General features: G+C 47.8%; 11 protein-coding genes across 13 annotated transcripts; 6 read left to right on the top strand and 5 right to left on the bottom strand.

The window, feature by feature from the left end:
- Nucleotides 1–13: 13 nt before the first annotated feature.
- LOC112349606 (pentatricopeptide repeat-containing protein At4g02750-like) lies at nt 14–1,917 on the bottom strand. Its single transcript, XM_024684321.1, has 2 exons — nt 151–1,917; nt 14–96 (listed from the first exon to the last, which is right to left on the bottom strand). Exon 1 carries the CDS (start codon nt 1,839–1,841, stop codon nt 237–239), a length of 1,605 nt encoding a protein of 534 aa, XP_024540089.1. The 5' UTR covers nt 1,842–1,917; the 3' UTR covers nt 14–96; nt 151–236.
- On the top strand, nt 1,871–3,286 carry LOC112349597 (pentatricopeptide repeat-containing protein At4g02750-like). Its single transcript, XM_024684277.1, has one exon. It carries the CDS (start codon nt 1,871–1,873, stop codon nt 3,284–3,286), a length of 1,416 nt encoding a protein of 471 aa, XP_024540045.1.
- A 20-nt stretch (nt 3,287–3,306) lies between these two features.
- Nucleotides 3,307–5,138, top strand: LOC112349596 (pentatricopeptide repeat-containing protein At4g02750-like). Its single transcript, XM_024684276.1, has 2 exons — nt 3,307–5,023; nt 5,113–5,138. Exons 1-2 carry the CDS (start codon nt 3,307–3,309, stop codon nt 5,136–5,138), a joined length of 1,743 nt encoding a protein of 580 aa, XP_024540044.1.
- On the bottom strand, nt 5,113–7,828 carry LOC112349602 (fluoride export protein 2-like). Of its 2 annotated transcripts, XM_024684303.1 has the most exons (9): nt 7,610–7,828; nt 7,519–7,556; nt 6,868–7,053; nt 6,488–6,793; nt 6,327–6,404; nt 6,173–6,268; nt 5,915–6,107; nt 5,461–5,852; nt 5,113–5,406 (listed from the first exon to the last, which is right to left on the bottom strand). In XM_024684303.1, the coding sequence occupies exons 4-9, from the start codon at nt 6,752–6,754 to the stop codon at nt 5,176–5,178; spliced, it is 1,257 nt and encodes a 418-aa protein (XP_024540071.1). In that variant the 5' UTR covers nt 6,755–6,793; nt 6,868–7,053; nt 7,519–7,556; nt 7,610–7,828; the 3' UTR covers nt 5,113–5,175. The 2 variants fall into 2 exon arrangements, with proteins under 2 accessions (XP_024540071.1, XP_024540072.1); XM_024684304.1 differs by having other exon boundaries at nt 6,327–6,401; nt 6,868–7,556.
- Nucleotides 7,829–8,871: 1,043 nt separating this feature from the next.
- LOC9634138 (zinc finger protein 208) lies at nt 8,872–9,826 on the bottom strand. Its single transcript, XM_024684305.1, has 2 exons — nt 9,588–9,826; nt 8,872–9,537 (listed from the first exon to the last, which is right to left on the bottom strand). The coding sequence occupies exons 1-2, from the start codon at nt 9,801–9,803 to the stop codon at nt 9,205–9,207; spliced, it is 549 nt and encodes a 182-aa protein (XP_024540073.1). The 5' UTR covers nt 9,804–9,826; the 3' UTR covers nt 8,872–9,204.
- Nucleotides 9,827–9,915: 89 nt separating this feature from the next.
- On the top strand, nt 9,916–12,025 carry LOC9634137 (histone-lysine N-methyltransferase ASHH3). 2 transcript variants are annotated; one of them, XM_024684250.1, is made up of 13 exons: nt 9,916–10,142; nt 10,213–10,338; nt 10,392–10,491; nt 10,547–10,646; nt 10,694–10,772; nt 10,819–10,990; nt 11,041–11,121; nt 11,165–11,285; nt 11,347–11,422; nt 11,493–11,565; nt 11,621–11,672; nt 11,774–11,842; nt 11,896–12,025. In XM_024684250.1, the coding sequence occupies exons 1-13, from the start codon at nt 9,923–9,925 to the stop codon at nt 11,938–11,940; spliced, it is 1,314 nt and encodes a 437-aa protein (XP_024540018.1). In that variant the 5' UTR covers nt 9,916–9,922; the 3' UTR covers nt 11,941–12,025. The 2 variants fall into 2 exon arrangements, with proteins under 2 accessions (XP_024540018.1, XP_024540017.1); XM_024684249.1 differs by having other exon boundaries at nt 11,347–11,431.
- Nucleotides 12,026–12,051: 26 nt separating this feature from the next.
- LOC9660702 (pentatricopeptide repeat-containing protein At4g02750) lies at nt 12,052–14,283 on the top strand. The gene has a single exon (XM_024684275.1). The coding sequence runs from the start codon at nt 12,052–12,054 to the stop codon at nt 14,281–14,283; it is 2,232 nt and encodes a 743-aa protein (XP_024540043.1).
- A 149-nt stretch (nt 14,284–14,432) lies between these two features.
- Nucleotides 14,433–16,717, bottom strand: LOC9660701 (pentatricopeptide repeat-containing protein At1g62914, mitochondrial). Its single transcript, XM_024684248.1, has one exon. The coding sequence runs from the start codon at nt 16,701–16,703 to the stop codon at nt 14,490–14,492; it is 2,214 nt and encodes a 737-aa protein (XP_024540016.1). The 5' UTR covers nt 16,704–16,717; the 3' UTR covers nt 14,433–14,489.
- LOC9634136 lies at nt 16,695–18,916 on the bottom strand (the record flags this gene model as incomplete). The annotated part of the gene is made up of 15 exons (XM_024684252.1): nt 16,695–16,798; nt 16,856–16,930; nt 16,986–17,054; nt 17,110–17,160; nt 17,216–17,316; nt 17,376–17,481; nt 17,534–17,589; nt 17,642–17,739; nt 17,798–17,835; nt 17,890–18,004; nt 18,058–18,116; nt 18,233–18,266; nt 18,331–18,404; nt 18,458–18,541; nt 18,824–18,916. Coding segments are annotated over 15 exons (1,083 nt in total), but the record flags the coding sequence as incomplete, so codon positions are not given.
- Nucleotides 18,917–19,021: 105 nt separating this feature from the next.
- LOC9634135 (ATP-dependent Clp protease proteolytic subunit-related protein 3, chloroplastic) lies at nt 19,022–21,063 on the top strand. Its single transcript, XM_002979358.2, has 11 exons — nt 19,022–19,123; nt 19,172–19,454; nt 19,529–19,624; nt 19,687–19,809; nt 19,864–19,923; nt 19,991–20,087; nt 20,137–20,210; nt 20,274–20,327; nt 20,380–20,463; nt 20,509–20,821; nt 20,873–21,063. The coding sequence occupies exons 1-10, from the start codon at nt 19,071–19,073 to the stop codon at nt 20,632–20,634; spliced, it is 1,050 nt and encodes a 349-aa protein (XP_002979404.2). The 5' UTR covers nt 19,022–19,070; the 3' UTR covers nt 20,635–20,821; nt 20,873–21,063.
- Nucleotides 21,064–21,118: 55 nt separating this feature from the next.
- On the top strand, nt 21,119–23,281 carry LOC9634134 (peroxidase 3). Its single transcript, XM_024684381.1, has 5 exons — nt 21,119–21,493; nt 21,582–21,770; nt 22,039–22,204; nt 22,683–23,054; nt 23,138–23,281. The coding sequence occupies exons 1-5, from the start codon at nt 21,269–21,271 to the stop codon at nt 23,182–23,184; spliced, it is 999 nt and encodes a 332-aa protein (XP_024540149.1). The 5' UTR covers nt 21,119–21,268; the 3' UTR covers nt 23,185–23,281.
- Nucleotides 23,282–26,903: the final 3,622 nt, after the last annotated feature.

Raw genomic sequence — 26,903 nt, 5'->3', positions numbered from 1 at the left:
CTTAGAGTTTTGCTGGGGCTGGAGAGATGAAAGATAAAGCTTGGCCTCGCTTTTCAAAGAGAAGCTCTTGTACTCGGCCATGGCGAATCCATCGACCTGGAAAGCATCGCTCATGAGCATCGCGAAACGATTTCTCTCCAAAATCCCCACCTGTTTCCGGCATTCCATCCACGATGTGTAGATTCCCGGCTGGCGGCCTTGGCGCACAGCGTAGAACCTGTTCTTGCCCATAAACCCTAAGATTTAAGCCTCCCAGCCATGAAATGGATGCTCGAGAGAAGCACCGACGCTGCCTCTCCGCCTCCCGTCCGTGGATCGAGCTCCATCACTCGCTGCATCACACGCGATTCACGGCAAGAATCCTTGTAGCTTCGACACGCCCCCAGCAAGCACGTCCACTCGAGAATATTTGGCTCGAATGGCATGCTCGCGATGAGCTCCTCGGCGAAATCCAGATGCCCTGCCCGGCCCAGGAGATCCACCACGCAGCAGTAGTGCTGCTTGCTCGGCCGAAGGCCGTGATCCATCGCCATCGACACGAAGTAGCTCCTCCCTTCGAACGTCTTGCCTGTGTGATTGCAAGCGATGAGCACGGCGAGGAAGGAGAGCGGGCGCGGCTCCAGCACCATCTGGAGCTCATGAAATCGATCGATCACCGCGGTGGAATGGCCGCTGCTCGCGAATCCGGCCAGCATTGCCCCCTGTGACACAATCCCCGGCTCCGGCATGGAATCAAAGAGCTTCTTGGCCGCGGCGAGACGACCTAGCTGCGCAGTGGCGGCGAGGAGCGCCGTCCACGATATTTCGTCCCGCGGCATGCCGAAGAACAGCGATCTGGCCTCGTCGATCTGCCCGCTCCGCAAGAACGCGCACAGAATCGTGTTCCAGGAGACCTGATTCCGCTGTAGCATGCGATCGAAGAAGCGCTTGGCGTGATCGCAGTGGCCGCTCGACGAGTAGGCATCCAGCATGGCATTGAGTGCCACAGTGTTGTGATGCGGCATTAGATCGAAAACCCTTGTCGCGTGCTCTAGCAAGCCATTGCGAGAATAAGCCGTAACCATAGCGGTCCAAGAAACGATGCTGTGCTCGGGCATATTCTCAAACACGCGCGCGGCGTCTTCCAGATGCCCGTTCTCGGCAAGGGCCGACACCATCGCATTCCAGGCCACAACGCATCCCTCTGGCATCTTCTCATAGACTTTCTTGGCATACTCTATGTTCCCACTTTCGCAGCAGGCTACTAACAAGGTGGTCCACGTAAAGAGATCCGTTTGGGGCATATTCTCGAACGTGGCCCACGCATCGTCTAGATGCCCGATACGGGCATATGCCGCTAGCATAGAGTTCCACGTCACGATGTTATGCTCGGGCATATTCTCAAACACGTCTCTGGCTTGGAAAAGATTCGCGCTCTGCCCATACAATGTCAAGATGCTTGTGTACGACACGAGATTCCACAGAGGCATTCTTTCAAAGAGTCTAATAGCCTCGAGAATATGCCCGGTTTGGGTATATGCTCCGAGCAGGGCATTCCAGGAAATAAGATCCCGATGTGGCATCTGCACAAAGAGGCGCTGCGTCTGGAGAAGATTCCCACCCTCGGCATATACTAGAAGCATCGTGGTCCATGAGATTTGGTTGTGGTACGGCATAGCCTGGAATGTGGACATGGCTTTGTCATGGTGGCTGTGCCGGGCAAGTAGCGATAGCATGGTATTCCATGACACAATGTCACGATTTGGCATGGAATAAAAGATGTTCTCGGCATTTTCGATGCTAGATGACCTTGAGAGCATCAAATTCCACGAGAAAGTATCCTTTGGTGGAGCTATAGCCATCCGGGAAGTTAGTAAGATTTAGCAATGGAATGACTACTTATCACTCTAATCTGCTTATCCAGCACTTATTTCTTCATGGGCGAATTCTTGAAGCAGAGCTCGAGTTTTCCAAGAGATCGCACAGAAACGTTTTCTCCTGGAACATACTGATTACTGGGCTTTTGCGAGCGCGGCTAATCGATCGAGCGACACGAGCTTTTGAAATAATGCCTCAGAGAAATGCTGTTTCGTGGACCGCGCTTTTTCTTGCTTATGCCGACATTGGGCATTTGCAAAACGCGGAAGCGCTGTTTGATGGGATGCCAGAGAAAGATATCGTTTCTTGGAACGGGATTATAAGTGTGTTTTCCCGCGAGCTTTTATATGATCGAGCAAAACATTATTTCGACAAGAATCCAGCAAAGGACATTGCGTCCTGGACCAGCCTTGTTACTGCTTATGCCAAAGTTGGGCATTTGCGGAAAGCGTATGATGTCTTGAACAAAATGCCGGCCCAAAACGTACATTCTTCAAATGCGGGCTTGCTGGCTCAAGTACGGACGGGTAGTTTGTCTGGTCCCAGGTTCGAATTCGACCGCTTGCCAGAACGAAGTTGTGTTTCGTGGAGTACGTTACTAACGGCATATGCCCAAAACGGGCATTTGCAAAATGCAAGATTTGTTCTTGACTTGATGCCTTGCCACGAACTTTACTCGTGGACGAGCATGATCGCCGCATACGCGAAGTGTGGAGAGCTTGAAAGTGCAAAGAAAGCATTTGATTCCTTGGTATTCAAAGATCCTGTTACGTGGGCGGCCATTCTCGGGGCATATGCCCAAAACGGGCAATGCAGGAAAGCCATTGATTTCTTCCGGGTAATGGACCTCGAGGGCAGCGGGCATTGTTACGACAAGTTTATCTTTGTTACCATCCTTGATGCCTGCGCGGATGTCTCGGAATTTACCATGGGTAAGTTACTCCTCGAGGAATGTGATTTTAGAGCTAGCGACGTGACTACGAATGCAATCGTGAATTTCTATGGCCGGTGTGGCAAGGTGGATCTGGCAAAGAACTTTTTTGATCAAACCTTGGTACGGAAGAACAACGTGACTTGGAACACGATGATCACGGCATATTCGCAGAATGGAGAGGCTCAAGGGGCGATAGATGCTTTCCAAGGAATGGTTTTGGAGGGAATCGAGCCAAACGGGGTGACTTTCCTTGGGATATTGCTGGCTTGCAGCCATGGAGGCTTGTTCGCTGATGGAATCGATTATATGCGAACTGGAATCTCGGATTTCTGGATTGAGCCAGCACTGGATCACTACGTTTGCATTGTCGATCTCTTGTGTAAGATCGGGAGAGTTGAGGATGTGGAAGAATTGATTGAGAGAATGCCATTCGAGCCAAACCAGGTGGCTCAGAATGCTGTTCTTGGAGCTTACAAGTTGCATACTTCTTTGTAACTTTGTGTAGCTTCCATCTAATGAAAAATCTTCGATCTGATTGCCTCCGTTTGATCCAATCTTGCAAGTCACTGGCAGCAGCCCAAGAAATTCACCGCCAGCTCCAAGAAGTGTGGAGTTTTGACGATGTGTTTCTGTGCAACAAGATGCTGGAGCTCTACAGCAAGTGTGGGAGCTTCGAGATGGCAAAGGAAATATTCGATGGAATAATCACTAAGAACACCTTCAGTTGGGTCCTGATGATCACTGCGTACGTGAGACGCGATCTCAGTGATGAAGCAAAAGAATGCTTCACAAAGATGCCCATGCTGGATGTTGTAGCTTGCAATGTGATGCTAAGTTTATATTCCCAAGTTGGGGATCTTCAAGAGGCTAGATTCCTGTTTGATTCCATGCTTGAGAGAGATCTAGTGTCGTGGACGGCTATGATTGACGCACATGCTCAGGATGGACATCTACTGCAAAGTGAGCACCTGTTTTCGCAAATACCGCAGAGGAATCTTGTTGCATGGACCGCAATGCTTGTGGCATATGCCCAAACTGGGCATCTTGTGGATGCGAAAAGAATTTTCAATGAGATGCCTGAGCACGATATTGTGGTCTGGAATGCCATGCTAGCTGCATATGTACAAAACGGATTATTTGACGATGCCAGACGCAGTTTTGATGAGATGCCACAAATGAATCTCGTCAGCTTGAATTCCATGCTGGCTGCATTTGGCCAAAGCAAAAATCTGCAATTAGCTATTAATCTATTTGAAAACATGCCTGAGCACGACTTGATCTCATGGAATTCCATGTTATATGTTTATTCGCAGCACGGGCATCTTAAGCGAGCAGAGGAAATATTCCAGAAGATGCCGCGACGTAGCATCATCTCTTGGACGTCAATGCTTACAGCATATGCTCATAATGGGAATCATTCTGACGCAGAAAGGATATACTACAAAATGCCAACAAGGAATCTAGTGTCGTCAAACACAATGATAGCATCATATGGAGAATCCGGCCGCCTCACCACAGCCACAGCCCTGTTCCACGCACTGCCCCAGCGGAATCTAGCATCCTGGAACGCCACTCTCGCGGCATATTCCCGAAACGGGCATCTAGAGCACGCAAAGCACATGTTTGATGTGATGCCACAAAGGGATCTTGTCTCGTGGACGACTATAATGGCAGCATTTTACCAGCACGGCTTTCTATCACTAGCCACACGAATCTTCTCCAGCATGCCCGAGCAGATACCGGAATCCTGGAACGCGATGCTCACGGCATATTCGCAAAGCGGCCACCTTTGCAAGGCAAAGAGCCTCTACGATTCCATGCCGGAGAGAGACCTGGTCTCCTGGACGGCTATGATCGCAGCTTATACCCAAAACGGGCATCCCCTCACGGCCATGGAAGCTTTCCACGCAGGAAAGCTGAGCAAAACTCCCGACCAAGTCTGCTTCGTGCTCGCCTTGCTCGCTTGCAGCCACGCTGGCAAAGTGGAGCTCGGGATAAACTGGTTCTCTTCCATGATCTCCGACTTTGAGATCACGGTGAGCAAGCATCACTACTGCTGCATGATCGATCTCTTCTCGCGAGCCGGGCACCTGGACGAGGCCAGGGATCTCATCGCCAACATGCCGTTCGTTCCCGAGGCCCTGGAATGGGTGTGCTTCTTGAGCTCGTGTAAGAGCCACAGTGATCTCCAGCATACCTCGCAAGCTGTGAATGCGGTGCTCGAGCTTCGCGGTGGCGATGGCTTCGCCGCCTCGGCTTGTCTCTTGCTTGCGAATCTGTACTCTAACTACAACGATAGTACTGTAAGCACGTGTAAGAAGAAAAAGAGAAGCTTTTTGACGAGTAAAGTTCTTCCAGAAAGAAAGTTTCTTGGAACTTCCCTGCTATAGAACGATGTCGTAGCCTCTGACCCAAACGACTGTGGCGAAGAAGACGATGCAAACTAGAACTCCCAGGCCGATCGATGCCATAGCGTAGGCGTAAGCTCTCCACGGCTTGTCTCCCTTGGCAAGTGTGTGAACTTCGACAACAAACGTTGACACTGTGCTGAGGCATCCCAAAGTTCCCAGATGGAGTGCTCCGATCCACAGCGTCGACTCGTGGTTGTTCCTTGCCTGAAGAAAGAAAGAATCAGCTCTGACCAAAGTTTTAAAGCGAGAGGTACGTACTGCGAGCTGGACAGCCGAGAGAGTGGCACCTGTGAGGCACGCCAGGAGATTTGCTGCCAGCGTACCCCACGGGATCCATCTCAGTGTCTTCGAATGTCCGAGTCCTTTGCCGTTGTGTCTAGCGAGTAGCCATCTCAGCCAAACGCCTGGCGGGCTCAAAACGCAGGCAAGCCACAAAGTCCGTCTCTCCAAATTGTTAATGTCCTCGACTCCCAGAGACAGGAACAGTGTCCACAAGACCAGAGCCGTTGTCAGAAAAATCAAGAGGCCCTTGAGCTTTCTCTGGACATTATCAGCCGCGACTTCTGTGAGCTTTAGCCAGATCAGGAGAGAGCGAAACCATTCTGCTGACTGCATTCCCACCAGTAAAGACATCATCGACAGTTCCATGCCTGTATTTAAGATCAAACCGAGGAGTTACGAGATGTTTATAGAGTAAGCAAGAGCGCCTTACCGACAAGAAGGCCGATGACACCTCTTAACCATAAACCTTTGGTCATAACAACGACCAGCTTGACGATCCACGACGAGAAGGTTGTGATGCTACCCATGAGTCCGGTCGAGAGCCCAAGAGCTAAATGCTCCGAAAAGTGTGAGATATCCTTTTTGAGCACACAGCCCACCCATCCCATGAAGAATGAACCGAACTTACAAAAGCAAAAAAGAAAGAGATTTAGCTCTTGTATGAGCTCCGGGCCTTCGGTTCTCTTACCATATTTGCCGCAAGATCATGAAAAAGAGCTTCTTGAGCGTTTGTGACATGTCCAACATTGTCAAACAGCCGCCCGAGGCTGTACCGGATTAGAACCTGCAAAGGGGACAAAGGACATGTGATTAGAAGCGCATGAAGCATCCACTTTACTCACGCCTAAAACTCCAAAAGTCGCCAGATGAGCGAGAACAGAGGTATTTTCCAGTAGCGAGCAAAACTTCTTGGGCGGCTGCTGCACATCAGAAAAGCTTTAAGCAACAACGAAACTGAAGACGAAGAAGAAAAAAAAAATGATGAGCGCCTGGGAAAGCATACTTCATCAGGGTCGTTCTTGTTAACAGGGACTGCATCCAGCATTTGTCCCGCTTGTATGAGGTCTTCGAAAGCCACATTGACGTATGGAGAAACCGGAGACGTTGTTTGGGGTGTTCGAGGTGTCACAAATCCAGGATCAGGAGTTGACCCGTCGTAAGGAGACAATGGAGCAGGCGACAGTGTGTCGTAGTCGGAAATATTTTCCGAAGTTGTCGCACACGGAGCTTCCATGGATATAGTATGCTTGTCACTTCCAGCTTGCTGCATGATTCGATCGCTATCCAGAAGGTTTGATCTGGATCGCCCCTGCAACAAACGGGAAAGAGATTGAGAAGCACACACAGAGAAAGAAAGCTAGAAAGAAAGGAACAGAAACCAACCGTCCAGTAGAGCTTGTGAGCTGCTGCTTTCTCGGCTCTGCTCTTTGCAGCCCTCTCCCAGTCCGTTGTGTTTCATATGCTTAACAAGAGATAAGCAGAAGCCCGGGTACACCAAATTGAGCCGAGTAAAAGCTTGAGCTGGACCAACTTGAAAGAGGGCCAGACTGAATCGCACACTTCTCCTCTCTACGAAACAGCTCGTATTTTCAGGCGACGACACAAAGCACTCATAGCTACACTGGTTTGTTAACGTTGGTTAACCCAGACCCAGCGAATAAACACAATCACCACCTCGAACTCCGTGATTTAACTTACACTCACTAACACAAGGCACAAGGAAGAAACTCCTCTCAGAGTTAGACTGGGATCCACCGGAAGAGAAGAGGCTACACTAACTCTCAAACCCGGACAAGCGGAATCACACTCAAAGCAAATTCCGTGCTCGAAGATAAGCCACGGAAGGCACAAAGTACGCAAGGCTCTACCGCTCATAGTACCTCAGCAATAATAATATACATAGCAGGGACTGGGCAATGATCGCGCTCTCGCGCTCCCTTGCCGCTGGAGTTACCAGCTAAAGAGCTCACTCACACCCACACACAAACGCCTCAAGGCAATCAGGAAATTAAAGAGAAGGACAGTAACCAGTACCGGGCTCGATGAATCATCAAAAATTTTCACGTGACAAGCTGCAAAGCAAAATCTACGATTGAGAGCATAGCCTCAAAACGAAATTCATTACCGATCGAAAGGTAGAAGCCAGGAAGCCGGGCCGCCGCCGCCCCTGAATACCACCGCGCTCGCAGCAGCGCCTCCCCAAAGTCAAACCCACCCTAAACGCGACAAGTTTGACACGGCATATTCGCCCGTCTGGACGATGTTTTCCCGTCGGCTCGCCGAAAGAAAAATTGGCCCGAGCACCACGTCTTCGTTCCCCTGTCCCTTTCGCTCCGTGATTCCACACTAACTAGGTAAGCTGTTCCTCCCAAGGCCAGGAAAAAAGAGTGGAAAAAAAAGAATTTTTCTTGCTTTCCCTGTCCTTAGACACCTGTATCGATCACCGCCATCCAAGGCTTTGTACCTGAAGTGAAAGATTCGCAAATCTTTCGCTCCGCCCCACTTGTTTTCAAAGTAGCCGATGTGACGCACACCTGCTGCCGTAGGCATTATACGACCGCCCTCAGTACGCCAAACGCCCACGTGAAGCCTTCCCTGGAAGTTATCGCCTCATAAATCCCCCGCCCGCGTGGCAGCCTTCTCTCCACGGGATAAAATCCAGCCCAGGTCCACCTACCTTCGCTCTCCGCCAGAAATTTTTCTTCCCAGGCGCGACCGCCAAGAACCCTGTGCGTGAATTTTCCTGGTGAATTCGTCTGCATTGGTTATTGTTGCTGGTGCTACTGCTGATGGCCTGGAAAAAAGAAAAAAAGAAAAATAAAGAGTCACGACACAAACAAACAATGAATCAGGCGGTGAATTCCAAATAGTTACCCTTGCGCCGTTTCTTCTTCTCGGGCCTCGTAAAAATATCCTCCACGCGCTCTACAATCTTTCGCTTTTTACTGCTCGCCTTCGGCTTCTTCCGGAGATCCTCCGCTACGAAATCGCCCTGGAGACAGTCAAACCGATGCGGAAATGAGGGATTGTGAGAGGAATGGGAGGAGTTTCACGTACGGGAAGGTGAACTGATCTCTCGTGGTTATCTCTGACGTGCCTGTAAGCAAAGGACTTTCCGCACTCTGGGTTGGAACATGGATACGGTCTGAATTTCAGGTGGGCAACCTTGATATGCTTTCGAAGGTTATTTTCCTGCGAGACACGTGACGAAAGATGAGCAGGCAAACAATGTGGTCATAAAACAAAAGACCTGTAGATAGGTGAGCGGGCAGTCCGGATAGGGACATTTTATACGTTCCCGATTCAAGAGTCCCGCTTTGTCATGAGTCGCATAGTGCCTCTTGATTTTCGACCGCATGCACTGCTTGCCACATACTTCGCAGAACACGTACTTGTGAGCGTTCCTTGTGTGCTCGGACAAGTCCGAAGGGTGATCAAAACGCTCGTTGCAACCCGGCTCGGAACAGACTATATCAACGTAGATTTCTCCTGCTGCAGAAAAGAACACATGGTTAGACCGAACCGATAATATACAAGTACCTCATACTGAGAGCATATCAAGTCTAGAAAAATCGGAGAGGTCACCCATCCCAAAACCCTGGATTGGCTCTCACCTCCTATCCGGGACTTCTTGAGGCAGTCACCCGCCTCAATACTACTCTGGAGTAGCTTTTCCACTTCGGAGTTCCATCGAGATCCGGTGTTGACGTCGAAGCTCACCTAAGAAGTATATAAACAAGCCTCACCATGGCATGTCTCCTCATGATACCGAAGCTGTGATGGATACCGGAAAGCTTTGCCACATTTCTCCTCCTTGCAAGCGTGCTCCTTTGCTTCCTCCAAGCCTTTGTCTCGGTGGCGCTGGAGCGTTCCTTTCTTTTCGTGAAGCTTCGTGTGTCGCTTTAAGTCGTGTAAAATCCTGGTGGTGAAAATGCATCCCGGCCGCGAGCAGGCATGGACCTTTCCATCGTGTTTGTCATTTATGTGACGCTTGAGGTGATTCTCCCACTTGTATTTGGCGCCGCAAGAATCGACAGGGCAGCAAAATTTCCTCTGCGTGAAAGGATCTCGATCAGTCGGAGGAGAAAGCGATAGAATTCTACCTCGTTCGAGTGACAGAGGAGGTGCTGCCGGAGCAAGGAAGGCTTTCCCAGCTTCTTTCCACACTCACGGCACTCGTATTTTTTCTCTTCTTGATCGCTGCTGCTCGCGCTGGCGCTGCCGGTCTCGAAATCCTCGCTCTCATACCTGGTGCTCTCGCAATCCTCGCTCCCATAGCTGCTATCGGATTGATCAGAATCGCTGGAGCTGGTGTCCATCGCGGGTCGCGCAGCCTTTCTTGGAGCCCTAAAACCTAAACCTAAAATACATTGTCCCGCTCATATTTGAAATATTCTCTTGCCATAGCGAAGAGCAAAAGCTAGGGTTTTTAGCAGCGATGGCGAACCAGCAGAGAGGGCTGGAGCTTGGCCAGCGCTGCGATCACCAGCATTCTCCTCTATCGGCAGCAGCGGAAGATCCAGAGAAGGACATGGCCGCGGATCCAAGAACGAAGGTCTATAGAAGGAGATTTTCTTCGATCAGAGGCATCGCAGTGCGTCCTCCAGTCACTCGCCGGCGGAGAGACGATCAATGGAGCAGCTCTCGTCGGTTTCGAGGTCAGTGCATCGCTTGTGAGTATAGGAAAATGCTGATTGGTTTCTGTTTCTTTCAAGTTCTGGAATGTAGAACAAACGAGTGATCCAAAGGTAGCATTCGAGCGTCTTCCACTCCGGCCTTGCGATTTTCGTCTACCTTCTTCTTGGATCAAGCGCCTGGACCAAGAAAGTCCTCCATATATTCACATAAGACGCAGTAAGACTTCTATTTCTCTTGTCTTATATATTTTATTCTCTCTCACATTTTAGATGTTTATCTCACGAAGAAAACGCCGAAAGTCTCCAAAGACGATGGAATGCAGTGCTCTTGCAAAGGATCAAAAATCTGCTCGTCAGACTGCATTTGCAGGTATTTGTCTTCGTTCACTCTTTTGTTTGTTAATTTTCTTTGATGGTGGTTTTAGATTACTGTACACTAGTTGTTCATCCAGCTGCGCTTGTGAAGGCAAATGCGAGAATCTTCCTTTTCAAAAGCGTGATGGCCGGAGGCTAAGACTTAAAGAGGTACCGTTGTAATCTCATTTGTGTCCTTAAGAATGTGGTTCTGGCAGACGGAGAATTGTGGATGGGGTCTTTTTGCGGATGAAAATATTGAGCGAGGCGATTTTTTGATCGAGTACATTGGCGAAGGTAATTTAGATTTTCAGTTTAAATGTTCTCATTTTCCTTTCTGCAGTAATTGACGACAAGACGTGTGAAGAAAGATTATGGGATCTGAAAGAACGTGGCGAGAATAACTTCTACCTCTGTGAAGTCGGTCACGACAAGGTGATCGACGCGACCTTCAAGGGCAATATGTCTCGATTTATCAATCACAGTTGCGATCCCAACGCACAATTGCGAAAATGGTCTGCCAAATTCTTCTACAATCTACTTACGAGCAAATTACTATTTCCAGGCAATGCGATGGAGAGCTTAGAATTGGCGTGTTCGCAGTATCTCGTATATTGAAGGGTCAGGAAATAACATACGATTACAAGTAAGTGGAACTACCTTCGTGACACTGCTAATCTTTCGTGCAGGTACATTCAATTCGGGACGGAGCAGCAGTGTCACTGCGGATCCAAAAATTGCAAAGGGATACTTGGCGGCTCTAGGCCAACTAAGCTACAGAATCAGAATGTGCAAGGAGAAATGGTTCAGGTAAATACGAAACTTAAGGTTTTTGACAGGCTTTTCCGTTGCGTAGTTTTTTCCAGAACAGGAAAAGATGGATGCTCCAGAAACGCAGAACTTTTCTAAACCAAAGGAGTTCAAGCAGATAATCTCCGATGCACCATGTATGGAAGGTTCTTTCTCTCTTTTCATTTCTCTTTCTTTCGTTTGCTTGAACACTGTTTGCTTTTACAGCTGTGTCTCCTTTCGCGCATTCGAGAAACTCTGTCGGACACAGAGTACGAGTATGGTGGCCTCTCGACCAAAAGTACGTGATGCTGCCTATTCTTTTTCTGCTACTGAAAGCTTTATAAATCTTGTAGATACTACAGCGGACGGATCATACGCTACAACGCCTCGATTGGCAAACATCAGGTGAGTGTCGTTTTTGTCATGCCTATTAAACATTGCTTGTACATGCTCCTACTGTGCATGTACATGCCTCTTAAATTTTTCTTGTGCATGCTTGTACATAGATACTTTACGATGATGGTGACGAGGAGGAGATTAGCTTGCTCGAGGAGAAATGGTCATGGGAGAAGAAGGTCAGAACAATACTAAATAGCACGGTAAAAACATTAAATTCCACTCTGAGCAGGAAGGGGCCATCCTAGAACAAAAACTAAGAACCTTGGAAGTTTAGAGGTATCTAGATCCCAAGCAACGAGATTTTAGCCACAGGACGATCATCCAGTTCCAGTTCTGAAGCTAAGAAATTCTTTTCGTCATTTGGCTCTAATGGTTTTCCCTGTGGATGACCAACTTAGCTCTCAAGAACGCTCACCTCCTCCTGGAATCCGTGCTGAAGTCTTCCACTCCATCTCTCGCGGAAGTGAAAGAGATCCAAAAATCGATCGGTCTATCATCCTCTGGCTCTCGGCTTGACAATCTTTTGATCCGCGCGTACGCCCACTGTGGAAGCCTCGATGGATCGCGCGAGCTCTTCGATGGCATGCGCGAGCGGACACTCTTCTCGTGGTCGATCATGGTGGCGGCGCACGCCCAGAGAGGGCATCTGGAAGAAGCATCCGCGATCCACGAGAAGATGCCCGCCTGGAATGTCGTGTGCTGGAACGCGATGCTCGCGCCACTGGCAGATTCCGGGCGGCTGGAGTTTTCCGCCAGAATGTTCCAAGCGATGCCAGGGCGGAATGCCGTGTCCTGGACGGCGGCGATTGCTGCAAGTGCCCGAAATGGGCATCTGGTGTGGGCGATGGAGCTATTCCACAAGATGCCTTCTACGAACGAAATCTCTTGGGACTCCATCACTAGGGCTCTTGCTCTGTCAGGGAATCTCGACGATGCGAGGCTCTATTTCCATCGATCGCCCGCAAGAATGAGCTTTGCGACTTGGATGGCGATCTTCCAGGCGTGTGCCAGGAGTGGCGAGCTTGATCACGCAAAAGCCCTCTTCGATCAAGCGATTGAGAGGAACGAGGATTCTTGGAGCGCGATGCTCTGGGGATATGCCACGCAGGGGAGTCTGAGAGATTCCGTGGCTGTGCTGGAGAAGATGCCTGTGGTGGGAGTGGTCTCGTGCTCGAGCCTCGTCCAGTGTTATACCCAAAACGGGTATATTCCTGAGGCGAAAGCACTCTTTGATGGATTGCCCGCGAGATCGGAGGACACGTGGACGGCTCTCGCTGTGGGATATGCCCGCACTGGGCATCTTGGCGAAGCGGGGGTTTTGACGGACAGGATGCCGCGGAGGAATCTCGTGTGCATGGCTGCGATTTTGCAGGCTCACGAGGGGGATCTCCATGCAGCGAAGGGAATCTTTGCTGAAATGCCAGAGAAGAACTTTACGTGCTGGAACACATTGCTTACGTCCTATGCTAATGCCGATTTGTTCGAATGTGTGGAGCGAGTTTTCAAGAAAATGCCAATGCATTGCGAGGTCCCATGTACGACAATGATCTCGGTGTACGGCAGACACGGGCATTTCCGGGAATCTTTAGAAACGTATGATTCTATGCCCAGGAAAGATGTTGTAGCTGCCAATGCGGTTTTGCAAGCGAAAGTGGCAAACGGGCTTCTATGCGAGGCACTGGAGTTTTATGAGAAGATGCCCGTGAGGTCGATTCCCACTTGGACAATCATGATCCGGGTATATTCTCAAAATGGCTGTACAGACTTGGCGAAAACTATATTCGATCAAGCGTGCAAGGATCTCGTTTCATGGAATGTGCTAATGAAACTCTACGGAACCACTGGTTATGTGCTCCAGGCAGAAGTTTTGTTTGAGAAGGCTCCGGCAAGGAATATCCTGTCGTGGACCGCCATGTACTCTGCATATGCCCGCTGTGGGCACCTGCTGGAAACCAAAAACCTCTTTGACAAGATGCCTAGCCGCGACATTTATACTTGGAACACACTCGCGTCGTGTTATGTCTTGCATGGAGGCTTAAGCGAGGCACGAAGTACATTCCAAAAGATGCCGGAGCACAGCAGGGTGACGTTCAATGAGATGCTCGCGGCACTTTTGCAGGACACTGGCCTGGATCAAATCAAAAGCCTGTTTGATGCATTGCCTGAAAAGTGTGTTGTTTCATGGTCACTGCTGATCTCCGGATATGCCCAAAACGCCATGTCCAAGGAAGGATTTCAATTGTTTCGTGACATGATCTTGGAAGGAATCTTGCCTGACGAAGTTTGCATGACCAGCGTTTTGGATCTGTGCAGCCACACCGAGGATGCACTGCGGATCTTTAGATACTTGGAGCAGGATCTTGGCTTGAGGGCCGTGAGGGAGCACTACTTGTGTTTGATTGACATCCTTGGAAAATCTGGATGGACGAAGAGAGCTCAAGACTTGATTCAAAGCATGGGCTACAGTGAAGCTTGGGCATCACTCCTTGGATCTTGCAAGATCCACAATGATCCTTCAATTGGAGCAAAAGCAGCTGCAGAGCTGGCCAGCTTTGATCCAGAAACATCTGCAACTTACGTGTTGTTGTCCACTATATATTTTGAAAGTAACTCTTAAATCTCATCACATTTTAGATCTTGGAAACTTAGCTTTATCCACCTTTTAGGAAGAAGATCTCTTGGTTTCTAGCTTGATAGAATGATCATAATTGGATAGACTCGAATCTAGTTGTTTGATATCTCACATTTTAGATCTTGGAAAGTTGCATAGGCAGTTACATCAACATCTCTTGGTTTCTAGCTTTGATCTCGAAGATAGAATGATCATGAGATTGCCATAGTCATGATTCTCTGCCTCACAAGAAGATCTTGGTAGCCCGCGTCCCTGAGACACGAGCTCAAAGTTCTCATCGTCTGGGCCTGTGGAGTAAACCCCGCCGCCACCATCGCCTCGAAGATCCTGAAAGCCTCGTCCGCCATGTCCGCCGAGCACGCCTCCCCGATCAGCAGCGTGTATGTCACGAGCCCAGGAGCGCAGCCTCTGCTCGCCATCTTCTCAAACTCCGCGATGGCCGACTCCACTCTATCCAATCCACACAAGCTCCGAAGAACCGCAACGTAAGTTCCCTCGTCCGGCCTCACGCCCTTGAGCACCATCTGCTCGATCACCTCCACTGCCTCGTCCGGCTTGCCGGCCTTGCAAATCTCCGCGACGCAAAGGCTGTACGTCGCAGCGTCCGCGACAAATCCCGGGCTGCGCAAGAGCTTCGAGGCCGCCTCCCACTTTTTCCTCAAGTAGAGCTCTTCTACGAGGATCTTAAACGTTTCACCCAGTGGCTGGCATCCCACCTCCACAACGTTGTCAAGAACACTGCAGGCCTCGTCCACTTCCCCTTGCTTGCACAGAACTTCCACCAGCGCGTGGCAAATCGCCCCGTTTGGCACAACGTTGTCCGCCTCCATCACGTCTAGGAACTCCTTGGCTTCGTCCACCCGGCGAGCTCGGCACAGGCACTGGATGAGCGGAGCGTAAGTGTTGCAATCCGGCTGCCGCTTCTTCCGCTTCATCTTGTGGTAGATCTCGAGAGCCGACTCCACACTGTCGGCACCGCAGACGCAGTCCATGAGGACGTTGTAAGTCTGGAGGCCGGGAATGAAGCCGGCGTTCACCATGTCTTCGTGGACCCGGAAAGCCTCCCTCGACTTCTTGTGCTCGCTGAAACCGTGGAGTAGCGTCATGAACGTCACCGGGTGGGGGATGCACTCGTGTACCATCATCCTGGTGAAAACGTCGTCGGCCTTGTCCATCCTGCCCGCCTTGCAAAACCCGTCGATGATGCTGCTGTAAGTGATCACGTCCGGAGTCACTTTGCTCTCTACCATCTCCAGGAGGATCCTGTACGCCTCGTCGACTCTCCCGGCCTTGCAAAGCCCGTGAACCGCTACGTTGTAAGTGACCACGTTGGGCTTCTTCCCGCTCTTCAAGAGCCTCTCGAAAAACTGACAGGCTTTCTCCTGCTCGTCGTTCTTCCACAGCGCGTGGAGCATAGCGTTGAAGTCGATGATGTTGATCCCAAAGCCTTTCTCCTTCATGTGGAGCAACAGCTCCAGGCATTCCGACGGCTTCCCTTGCCTCTTAAACCCGTTGACGACCGCATTGTAATACATGGCTCTCGGAACCATGTCTTCGCCTTTCAATTGCATGAGGAGAGAGTAAGCCTCGTCCACCCTGTCCACCTTGCAGAGGCCATCGATTAGAGAGCTGTAAGTGACGACGTTTGGAGCACAGCCTACAGCCCGCATCCGCTTGAAGTACTCGTAAGCTTTGTCCACCCTCTGGGCCTTGCAAAGAGCGTCGATGACTGTGCTGTAGGAGATCACGTCCGGCTCACACCCGTGAGAAGCCTCGTATCTCTTCTCCATGTCGTCGAACAGCTCCAGTGCCTCGTCGATGCGGTTTGCCTTGCATAGCCCATTCACGACTGTGTTGTAAGTTATCACGTTGGGAGAGCACTCCTCGCCCATGCTCTTAAACTGCTCCAGAGCTTCATCTATCCTGCCTTTCCTGCAGAGCCCCTGGATCAGTGTGCTGTGCAAGAGCACGTCCATCTTGACCCCTCGTTCTTTCATCTCATCCAGAAGCTCGAAAGCTTGGTCGACTTGTCCTGCCTTGCAAAAGCCGTTGATGACAGTAGTGTACATGATCTCGTTGGGAAAGCACAGCGGCTCGAGCTCTTCCTTGAGTAGCCTGTGTGCTTCCTCGTGCCTCTTGGCCTTGACGAATGCGTTGAGAAGAACGGCACAGGTGTAAGCGTTGTGCTGGAAACCGGGCTTGTTACCAGCCCACTGGAAGAATGTCCACGCCACATCTGGATCCTCTACCTGTTGGAGGACCCTGCCGGCTACTTCTGGTGTCACAGTTGACGCATAGCCAGCCAAGTCTCGACATAGGTAAGGCCCCGGTTTCAAAATTCCCAGCAGTATCTCCGCTACATCTTGCGTTGGGCGCAAGAATCCTCGGGCAATTGCACGAGCCATCCTCCACAGTGGCTACAAAAAAATGCCCATTCTGGGCAAATGCTTTACTTTGGACGCTTCGAAGCCTATGCCTCCTGACAGTCCCGTTCGATGCGCTAAAACACAAACACAACGATATAAGTTATGTTTTAAGAAACATGCGCAGCAAAAACCTGCAACAGATAGCCGTGAAGCCAGTCGAGAGTTTGAGGAAATGTTGTCGCTGAGATTGGAACAACTCCCACGCCCTGAAAAGAGGGATCAAGGTTGGTCAAACCTAGAATGACGATTGATAAACTTTACCTGGGACTCGAATGAAGTAAGATAATCTTGTATGGTTCGCAGTTTAACAATAAGCGCTGCTTCTTCCTCCTGAAAGCGCACTTGTCACAACTTTCTATTCCCAATATTAACATGAATAGCCAACCTCGGTGATGGAACTCTCGGAACGAGACGCGATCCATTCCTCCAGTAACATCTGATAGTCAAAGCCGGCCTCAGATTTTGCAGCTTCACAAAAGGAAAATCCGTACCTGATGATCAATATCTGCCATGCTAAGAACTATTGGCACAATAATCGCCTTGGGCTTGGCAGCGCTTCCGTTTTCATGCTCATTGAGTTGCTGTTTTCCATCTACAGCACATAAGACAGGTAAGCGCGTGTAAATCAACTTGAGGTCTACAATTTCTCACCACACTGAGCAGGTGACTTCTCAGAATCTCCGTCCTCAGCTTTGTTTACTGGACTTGCTCGCCCATTCTCCTCCATGAGATATATACTTGGATCTAAGTGAATGCCCTGAGATAGCAGAATTGCGATCAACAAGTACCGAGCAGCAGTCACTGCTTACCTCAATAATGACAGGTTTTCCATCCTTCATTGCTTTAGTCAAGTCCCCGTCTAGACCTGAAGGAGCATTTTAGGAAGACAGAAAACATGAGCAGAAAAACATTTCCACCTTTACGAACAATTCGGCACTCCCGGCAAAATTCCGTGATAAGTTCTTCTTTTGTTTCAAAATGCCTCTCCCATATCGGCGTTGAGGTCAGCGGCGCCCTTGCAAAAATAGAGAACAAGAAAATTATTTTCATGCAGACAAGTATTCTGAAATTACTCTGTTGAGCTCCGAAGTAGCTCATAAACCATGTCAGTCTGCGAAGCCAAGTGAAGACGAACAACTAAAACTCTTAAGGACAAATAGCTTGCCTGAAGCACATTCGGAAGATTCAACCGTTGGGCTAGCTGAGTTGCAATTGTCGATTTTCCTACACATGCAGTCCCGCAAACGAGAATAATAAGAGGAATCCTTTGATGATGAAACCTGAAGCACAAAGACGTTAGTTACTAGGACCCAATGCAAGTAAAAACTATCACCTTGTCATCATCTTGTAACGATTAATGTAATCTGTCCCATATCCCCGTCTCTCCATCAACTTTTGCATTGTTCGCAGCACCATGTAGATTAAACAAGAAAACCGCAATAAAATAAGTATCATTAAACAGCAAAAGAAGAATCGTGAAACAGGAAAAACGCAAGCGTGTCACTTACCTTGAAAACATTTGCCTCTAGATCAGTCTGTGAGCTGCCAAGTCAAAAGAAAAACGTTAAGTGCGATTCCACATCCAAAAGAGAGAAGAGTCGCGTACACATCCAGCAAGCTATTATCAACCAGCAGTTTTTTCAGCTCGAGGGCAATTTTAATGGCAACATGATGTGGAATCTGTTCAACACGGTTTGCCACGATAGTTAGAAAAAGAGAAATCTATGGCTTACCTTCGTCACAGTAAGCATGCGGCTGAGTAGAAATCGCGAGAAAACGTAGTAGTGATCCGAGTTCTCACCCAGCCAAACTCGCACCTGGTAGCCAGAGAGAAGCGTGAAAAAAAGAAAATCCAAAGGCGAGATGCTTGAAAGAAACTCCAAGCCAATACATGCAGCGCTCTAGAACACTAAATCACTCCAAATCTCAAAGAGAAACGCCCAGAGACCTCCAATGCAAGTGATTCTGGCAAGAAAATCCGAGGCAAGTCAACAAGCAGGCAAGATTTCGCAGCAAAGCGCGCGAGCTGCCGCAATGCCGATCACGAGAGGGATTCTTGAGACCTAGATCGTGCGCAAGCGCGAAATATTTCCCGGTACCTTGACGAAATCGTACTTGGATGTGGCGTGGCGCGGCGGCCGCGATCCATCGGCGGGAGGAAGCGGTGCCGCCGCTGCCTTGTCCTTGGATGATCCACCGCCGCCGCCATCGCTGCTCTCGATCTCTTGCTGCTCCGCCATGAAGAAAACACACCACCTGGCAGCTCTTTGCTTAAATAATCGGCCCAAGCTCGATTCCCATCACTCCTCCTCTGTTTTTTAGGGTTTATATTTCCAGGGCTAAGCTATGGCCTTGGCGGTGGAGTGCTTCGTGGCGCCACAGCTCCACAAGACACCGAGGTAAGATCGATCAATCGCTGGATAGAAGAGGACGAATTTTCCATGCAGGGCGTTGTGCTTCCACTCTAGGATGCCGCATTTTAGGATTTCATGCAAGAAGAGGCCTGTGGTTTTGGCAATGGCATTTGGAGCCTCGCAACCCGGCGATCCATTTGTAGAGACCTTAGCAGCAGCTGCTAGAACTCCACTTGGCGAAGCGCAGCTCCAGGAATCCAGGGACGAGAAAAGAGATGAAGCTTCCCCGCCCTTGCTAGACATTGTGAGCAACATGGTTACTCCAGGCAGTGTCCGGAACTTCAGTGATCCAGTTTTGATGGCCGCTCCAGCTCACGTAAGTTTCTACTTTGCTCGCTCCAAACTTTCTTCTAATCTTTTTTTTTTCATCTCTCTTTTTTTTCTCATCAGGTCGAAACATCATACAATGAACACAGGCCTCGCAAGCCTCCTCCGGATTTGCCTTCGCTGCTACTAAACAGTCGAATCGTCTACGTTGGCATGCCAGTATGTGCCTTCAATTTTTGTTCGCGAAGTATTGTTCTTAATGTTTGTGATTTCTTTGCTAGCTTGTACCAGCGGTGACGGAACTTGTAATAGCAGAGCTTCTATACTTGCAATATTCAGATCCGACACTTCCAATTTACATGTACATAAACTCAACAGGAACTTCCAGGGCGGATGGTGAGACGGTACGTTGTGCTTTAAATGGTGAGAAACAAGCGTTTCCTTATCGTGTTCTTCAGGTTGGGATGGAAACCGAGGGCTTTGCCATTCATGACACCATGCAGCTAGTGAAAAACGAGGTAATTTAATTCAAAAGCCTTTTTTTCTTCCTTCCTTAATGAGAGGTGTCTTGCATTTTCTTTGTAGATTCATACAGTTGGCGTCGGTGCCGCAATTGGTCAAGCGTGCTTGCTTCTTGCAGCGGGAACAAAGGGAAAGCGTTACATGCTTCCTCATGCCACAGGTGTTTCTCATTACGATTGATCTTTAATTTTGACAATCGTGTTCTTCAGCCATGATCCAGCAGCCTCGTATGCCCTCAATGGGACAAATGCCTGCGATTGACTTGCACTTAAGAGCCAAGGAGGTTTGTTCGTCCATCTTATCTTAGGAAGAAGAGTTAACCTCTACGTCTTTTTCCTTCTTTTAGGTGATTCATAACAGGGATACACTTGTGGAGCTACTGGCTGAACACACTGGAAACGTAAGCTTTGGCTTTTTCTCTTCGTTTTTGTTGTGACTTAAGTTTGCTACAGCCCGTAGAGAAGGTTGCAAAGGTGATGCGAAGACCTTACTACATGAGTCCTAAGAAGGCCATGGATTTTGGCGTCGTGGACAAGGTAGACAAATTCTCACAGACAACTAAAGCCTGACATTCTTCATAGATACTCTGGAGAGGACAAGAGGCCATGGGAGAGACGCTCTCCCCCGAGCAATGGGACAAGCGAGCAGGAATTCGTGCAGTGGAGCGTCCCATGACTTACGGTGCTGGAACAAGCGGTCTCGGTTAGTCCCTCGAGAAATAATTGGGTTGTGTGTACACTTTACAGTTTAATCGGCAAAAAAGAAAAAAAAAAAAGTATACAAAGTGGACGATCTGTCAGGGCGGTGGGTCTTGTACGGCCGGTGGAGGGCCTCATAACATATCAACAGCGCTTGTTCGTTCTATGATTGCGGCCAACCATACGATTGCGAGAGGTAAGCTTTTCTTGCTGAGAATCACACTGACGAGACAAATCTTTGTGCTAGATCTTCCGGTGAGACCATGTGATCTTGAGAAGTTTATGTTGGAAGAATCGCAGTGCTGGGCAAATGCTATAAACTTTAGCAAAGGCTTTAAAAAACTTGGAGAGATGGCCCCAGGAAGATTGGAGGAGGAGGAGAATATACTTGTCTCACGCTAGGCTGGGTTAATATACTTTTGACTGTCTTCATTTAAATCCATTCATTGTGATTCGTTTTGGCTCGTTGTGTAGCATTCAATCGATCCGAAAGAGAGAGAGGTGGTCGGGGGTTCGATCCCTGGCGCGCGCGTGTTTGTTGCCCGGCCGGGGCTTTTATGGTGGGAGGAGAGCTTTGTATTCAAGCGTGGGCGTTTTGCTAGCAAAAGATAGGAACTCCACCATCGCTTGTTCTTCACAAGAAATGCTATCGATCGGAGCGGCATTGGCGAAGATTTGGCTGGTAATCGCGCTGGGAGCGTCGATCTGGCCAGCGTCCCATCAGCAGCAGCTGGATTCCAATTTCTATCGCTCGCGATGCCCCGCGCTGGAGCCGATCTCCGCCACGGCCGTGGCGCGGCAGATTAGGAAGGATCCGACCTCCGCCGCGCCGCTCGTCCGGATGTTCTTCCACGATTGCTTCGTCCAGGCAAGGCGCACTCGTATTTCGATCGATCGATCGGCGAAATATTTTGGTCTGACATGTTTTGCGCGTGTTCTTGTTTCTTTCTTGACAGGGTTGCGATGCGTCAGTGCTACTAGATTCGACCAAGAACAGCACGGCCGAGAAGGAGGCAACGCCAAACGTATCGCTGCGCCAATTCGATGTCCTGGAGGAGATCAAGACGCAGGTGGAGGCCAAATGTCCGGGAGTGGTTTCTTGCGCCGACATTGTGGCGCTGGCCGCTAGAGATGCCACAGTCCAGGTACGCGAATCGATTCTAGCTCATCGATCGAAATTCGCGAAGATTTCCCTCTTCTTGTTCTTGGTTCTCTTTCTCTCTCTTGCTCACGCTCGGGAAAAGGGAAAGGATGATTCCGTCGTGCTTCTCGTGATGCCAGCCAAATTCATCTCTCACGCGCTCGATTTCTTGGAAAGATCGTTCCATTCCTTGCCTGCATTGATTGATTGTCATGAGCATCGGCATCGCAGCTTTAAAAATTCACTCTTCTTCCTCGTTTGCTCCTTGGCAGACTGGAGGACCGAGCTGGAACGTGGAATTCGGGCGGAGGGATGGGCGGAGCTCGTCCGACGCGATGGCTGCCGCGCATTTACCATCGTCGCGATCCAGCGCCCAGCCTCTCATCGACAGCTTCGCGGCGGTGGGGCTGTCAATCCGGGATCTGGTGACTCTATCAGGTACTCTGTTCTTCCCCTGGCTCGTGATGTCATACTCCATGTCATAGCCCTGGCTTTTTCCCTGGGTTTTGGTTCCCGTTATGTCATAGTCCCTGGTTTTGGTCTCCGAACATGTCATAACCCCCCAGGTTCTAGTCCACGTGTTCTTAAAGTTGCTGTGCCCGAATCCTTTGTCCTGTCTCCTTCACTGCAATGCCTGACTGAATTCTCGCTGTCACTAGTTACCACTGTCATCCACTGGAAGACATTGGAGAGTTCTGTCTGAGGTAAATGTTTGTTTCTTATCCCTTCGCCACTCATTGTTCTACTCGATTTGACTGGCATTTGTTCTGGAGCTCTGGAGCTCTGCGTAGCGTAGGATCTTCTTTGGACTAGACAATCCAAGTTGCGTGACTTGATCGACTTGATCGATCGATCGAACGCGCTCCTGGAATGGTTTTTTATTCTCGTCCTTTCTCATACTTTCTCTCTTTTGCAGGAGCTCATACTTTTGGACGAGCGCACTGCACCCAAGTGGCGCGTCGCTTCTATGCTTTCAACAACGCCAGCGGCATCGATCCCACGCTCGACTCCAGCTACGCGCAGCGGCTCCGGCGGCTGTGCCCGCAGCCGTTGGATGCCCACGGAATGGTCGACCTGGATCCAATCACGCCCAACGTCTTCGACACGCTCTACTACCAGGGACTGCTCATGAACCTGGGGATATTCTCCTCCGATTCCGCGCTCGTTCTGGACAACCGGACGAAGGTGTTCGTGCAGGAATATGCGGTCAACCCAGTCTCGTTCGTTCAACAGTTTCCGGGCGCCATGGTCAGACTTGGTCGCATTGGTGTGTTGACCGGCAGTCAAGGTGAGATTAGAAAAAGATGTAACGTGGTCAACTGAGAGCGTATGTATTTGACTTGTGTATATAACATTCTCCAACGAACCCAGGTCTGTGGAACGAGACCAGCAGGGTATTAGACATCGATTTCTGCTAGTGACATGGTCAACGGTTTATTCAGCTTTACAAACAACATAATTTTCTTACAGCTTCAGAGAATAAAAAATAGGAAATAGAAAATCGTGGAGATCTAATCGCTGCTTCTCAATCAATGGAATTGGCCAAGAACCAAACTTTTTGAGCAATTTTGAGTGTCCAGAGTGTGAGATGCAGAAAGGAACAACGCTGCATTCTAGCTATGCTCATTTTGCAACTCTTGGTATTCCTTGGAAGTTGAGTCAGGAGACGCTTACTTTTCAGTGCTCTGGCCACGAGACATGGAGCAGGGTACTTTAGTGATTTCCAGTGTTGGTTTCTTCATCTGGTTCTGCCTGAAAAGTCATGGTCCCAGAATGTATCCTCTTCTGGGACAGATCAAAAAGGAGAAGAAGAAGAAGTTGACTGAACAAGATCCTCTACAACGCTTTCATTATTGCATTCATAAACATTGCATTAATAAACAGCATGTCATCTCCCATAACTATTATTTCAACATTTTGAAGAATCCTTATTCTTCTACAGCCCCAGCCCAGTTGGCCAATTATATCCCCCATTGACCACCTCTATTAATTTTTTATCATATAACCCCTTCATATTTCTATATTCCTTTTTCATATTCCATGCACTCACATTGGTGGAAGAGAGGGACAATTTTGATTGTCCCTAAGGAGTGCTTGAATTTAGTATTTTGGTTTAAATTTAATTTTTGTATTGTTTAGATCTCTTTCCTTATAACTTTTTTATTCTCTTTTGTTTTTTTTTCTTTTTATTTAATTGGTTTAATCACTTTATGGTAATAGCCACTTATCATTCTTGGGATGATGCTTAGTGTTTATATGAGTTTTCCTTATGTCTCCAAAAGACGGCATTACAATGGTATAATGGTTTGAGCACAACCACTCATACAAATTGAAATATTTTTCCAGACATCTTCAGATATGCTGATGATTGTGATAATACCTTTCAACAATTACATCAATTTTGTCAAGGGCCATTTGAATTAGTGCTTTATGTGGAGTTAAATATGTCGAAGTGAATCAATTTCAAAATGTTATGGCTATCATTTTCATCAAGATCTTATGGTAATTGTGCATGCATTCATTCTAGTCACCCTTGATGATGCTCTTTTGTAGCACACTTGAATTTGGAATCGAACTCCAAGCCTGTTGCGTTACGAAATGAGGGTCCAGTACAATCCGACAAGCACCAGCTTCTCATATTCAGCACCTACACGCAAAATGGTATCAAACGGAGTCTGGCACAATTTTGGCATACCAGTGGCCTAACGCAAGGAGGAGGGTACCCCACTAACTAGAGCAACGGGTACCCCACTGACATTACCTCTTCTGCTTCCACTATACATCCTTCAGCTCTAATTCTTGTGGGAGATGGTTCTATTCTAATGGAGGTTGATGTTGTTGTAAGCAACTAAAGGGAACGACTCGAGAGACGATTCGTTAGGGTTCAAATGTAGAGGGAAAGGGCCCATGAACAAGAGTGCACCCCCTTTTCCAATTGGTTAAGAGTTTTAGGATATTTGGGATTAAGTGTCCTTAGGTTTGAATAGTACTTGGGCTGGATGACCTCCTGGGAAGTCCAAACTCATGAGCTTACATTTGGTATAGGAATCGCACTATATGTTGATTGACATTTAGTTGGTCCAATTTGCTCCCGCTAGGCTCGATCCGAGGGGTAGGGTGTCAAGAGAGCAGGGCTTTCGAGAGAGCTGCGGCTCTCAGCTTTTGTTTACGAGGGCGTGAACTTGTAGGGAAGCATAGTGCATTATAAGCAACCAAAAGGAGCAACTTGAGAGATGATCCGTTGGGGTTCAAATATAGAGGGAAAGGGCCTATGAACAAGAGTGCACCCCCTTTTTCAATTGGTTAAGGGTCTTGGGATATTTGGGGTTAATCGTCCTTGGGTTTAAATAGTACTAGGCCTTGGGTTTGAATAGTACTAGGCTGGGTGACCTCCCAAGAAGTCCAAACTCAAGAGCTTACTGACGGCATTTTTTAGATTGACATCCTCCATTTTCTAAGTGGAGGCCTTGGTATCAACAATGATTTGTTGGTGTTGCTACAATGGAATATCTTGACATAGGGATTTTTCTGGGAAACAAAGAGTCACACAAGTTATAGAGAGTCTTTGTGCAAATAAGTTAATAATCCCTCCATCTTTCTTTTGGAAGTATTATCAAGGGGTTCACTCGACACTAGTTTATCTGTGTTTACTTTCTAAGCATGTTTTTATAATAAAAGGTCTTATATTTTTCTCTCTGTATTTGTTGATATAAACTTGAGTTTATCTTTTATTCCTCAGCTTGTTGCCACACATTGCCATCTAAAGTTGTATTATATGGTAAAGTCAGTCTTCATTCTTTATAGCAATGAGTATACATATGCATATACACGAGATAAGATGGACCTAACTATGCATGTGGGTGATCTCAAGCTTAAATTTTAATTGTTATGGGTGGTGCCAAGTCAAGTTTTTGACCTTAGCTTCTCCCCTTTATCTCATACTTCTTTACATTTTTTTCATTTTTTAAACTTTTGTTTCTTTTCATCCCTTTGCTCCTACCTCTGCTTCTATTATTTTGTCTCCCATTACTTCTTACTATATCTCTATCTTGCTCCTTTACTCCTTCTCAAGATCCCCTAGATAGTCTTTGTATTGTTGTGGTGGACTGACTTAAAAAGAATTATGCTAATCTCTTTAACTCTAACTTGTCATCTAAGGCTAAGATTGTAATACATCATCCTATTCTAACTGGGGATGCTCGTCTAATCAAAATTCTTATTTAGCATCAATCACTAAAGAAGATCAAGATTTTACACACAAATATCAAGGAAATATTAAACAAGGGTGTTATCCTAAAATCTCAAAGTTCTTGAGCATGTGAACCTCATCTTATAACAAAGCCTAAGGGAGTATTCACTTTTACATTGACTTATCCTAAATATATACCCTTCTCCTCACACTGTTGATTTTCTAGATTACATAAGGAGAAATTGTTGGTTCAACAAGTTAGATTTTGTTTTTGGGTACTAGCAAGTGCCGATAGCTGAGGAAGATGTTTCTAAGACTATTTTTTATACACCATTTAGTTTATATAAGTTCTTGGTGATGCCGTTCGGTTTGAATAATGTTATAATAACTTTTTAGCAAATGATGGATAAGATTCTCTGCAATATATTGAAAGTGATTGTTGACTTCATTAATGATGTTTTGATTCACTCAAAGGGAATATAGAAGGAACACACTTATGATGTTCATAAGGTGTTAGATCAACTACAGGAAGTTGGTTTAAACTTAAAGTGATTGAAGCACATTTTTAGATCTAAGGACATGACTTATCTATAATCAACAAAAAAAACAATTCAAGAGATGATCAAAATGGGTTTAAATATAAAGGGAAAGGGTCTATGAACAAGAGTGCACCCCCTTTTTTAATCAGTTAAAAGTCTTGGGATATTTAGGGTTAAATGTTTTTGGGTTTTGAATAATATTAAACTGAGTTAAAAATTAGGAGCTTACATTACCTTTTACAAATTGATCATGACAAACTTGTAACTATTTTGATGTGTAATGCTTCTTAGGTAAAGTGTAATATCTTAGTCATTTTGTTGATCATCTTTCTGATTATACTGCACCATTGCAAGTGTTATTAAAGTCATTAACATCATCTTTCATTTGGTTTGAGGATTGCGAACAGGC

The sequence above is a fragment of the Selaginella moellendorffii genome, unplaced genomic scaffold (genome assembly GCF_000143415.4).
Source record: "Selaginella moellendorffii unplaced genomic scaffold, v1.0 SELMOscaffold_40, whole genome shotgun sequence".
In the NCBI taxonomy this organism is placed as follows: domain Eukaryota; kingdom Viridiplantae; phylum Streptophyta; class Lycopodiopsida; order Selaginellales; family Selaginellaceae; genus Selaginella; species Selaginella moellendorffii.
Note: the sequence above shows the minus strand (reverse complement) of the source record. Positions and strands in the feature narration are given on the sequence as shown.

Excerpts from the sequence above, each read along its gene's own strand:
- LOC112349602 (XM_024684303.1), bottom strand. The coding sequence starts at position 6,754 with ATGCAGCAAGCTGGAAGTGACAAGCATACTATATCCATGGAAGCTCCG. Across the intron at positions 6,269-6,326 it reads CGACTTTTGGAGTTTTAGGC|GTTCTAATCCGGTACAGCCT; the intron begins GTGAGTAAAGTG and ends TCCCCTTTGCAG. Across the intron at positions 5,407-5,460 it reads TCTCGGCTGTCCAGCTCGCA|GCAAGGAACAACCACGAGTC; the intron begins GTACGTACCTCT and ends TTCTTTCTTCAG.
- LOC9634135 (XM_002979358.2), top strand. The coding sequence starts at position 19,071 with ATGGCCTTGGCGGTGGAGTGCTTCGTGGCGCCACAGCTCCACAAGACA. Across the intron at positions 19,455-19,528 it reads TGATGGCCGCTCCAGCTCAC|GTCGAAACATCATACAATGA; the intron begins GTAAGTTTCTAC and ends TTTTCTCATCAG. Across the intron at positions 20,328-20,379 it reads TGGCTGAACACACTGGAAAC|CCCGTAGAGAAGGTTGCAAA; the intron begins GTAAGCTTTGGC and ends AGTTTGCTACAG.
- LOC9660702 (XM_024684275.1), top strand. The coding sequence starts at position 12,052 with ATGACCAACTTAGCTCTCAAGAACGCTCACCTCCTCCTGGAATCCGTG.
- LOC9660701 (XM_024684248.1), bottom strand. The coding sequence starts at position 16,703 with ATGGCTCGTGCAATTGCCCGAGGATTCTTGCGCCCAACGCAAGATGTA.
- LOC112349597 (XM_024684277.1), top strand. The coding sequence starts at position 1,871 with ATGACTACTTATCACTCTAATCTGCTTATCCAGCACTTATTTCTTCAT.
- LOC9634137 (XM_024684249.1), top strand. The coding sequence starts at position 9,923 with ATGGCGAACCAGCAGAGAGGGCTGGAGCTTGGCCAGCGCTGCGATCAC. Across the intron at positions 10,143-10,212 it reads CAGCTCTCGTCGGTTTCGAG|AACAAACGAGTGATCCAAAG; the intron begins GTCAGTGCATCG and ends TCTGGAATGTAG. Across the intron at positions 11,843-11,895 it reads AATGGTCATGGGAGAAGAAG|GAAGGGGCCATCCTAGAACA; the intron begins GTCAGAACAATA and ends CACTCTGAGCAG.
- LOC9634138 (XM_024684305.1), bottom strand. The coding sequence starts at position 9,803 with ATGGACACCAGCTCCAGCGATTCTGATCAATCCGATAGCAGCTATGGG. Across the intron at positions 9,538-9,587 it reads TCCTCTGTCACTCGAACGAG|AGGAAATTTTGCTGCCCTGT; the intron begins GTAGAATTCTAT and ends CCTTTCACGCAG.
- LOC112349606 (XM_024684321.1), bottom strand. The coding sequence starts at position 1,841 with ATGGCTATAGCTCCACCAAAGGATACTTTCTCGTGGAATTTGATGCTC.
- LOC9634134 (XM_024684381.1), top strand. The coding sequence starts at position 21,269 with ATGCTATCGATCGGAGCGGCATTGGCGAAGATTTGGCTGGTAATCGCG. Across the intron at positions 21,494-21,581 it reads TCCACGATTGCTTCGTCCAG|GGTTGCGATGCGTCAGTGCT; the intron begins GCAAGGCGCACT and ends CTTTCTTGACAG. Across the intron at positions 22,205-22,682 it reads GGATCTGGTGACTCTATCAG|GAGCTCATACTTTTGGACGA; the intron begins GTACTCTGTTCT and ends TCTCTTTTGCAG.
- LOC112349596 (XM_024684276.1), top strand. The coding sequence starts at position 3,307 with ATGAAAAATCTTCGATCTGATTGCCTCCGTTTGATCCAATCTTGCAAG. Across the intron at positions 5,024-5,112 it reads TGCGGTGCTCGAGCTTCGCG|AAAAAGAGAAGCTTTTTGAC; the intron begins GTGGCGATGGCT and ends ACGTGTAAGAAG.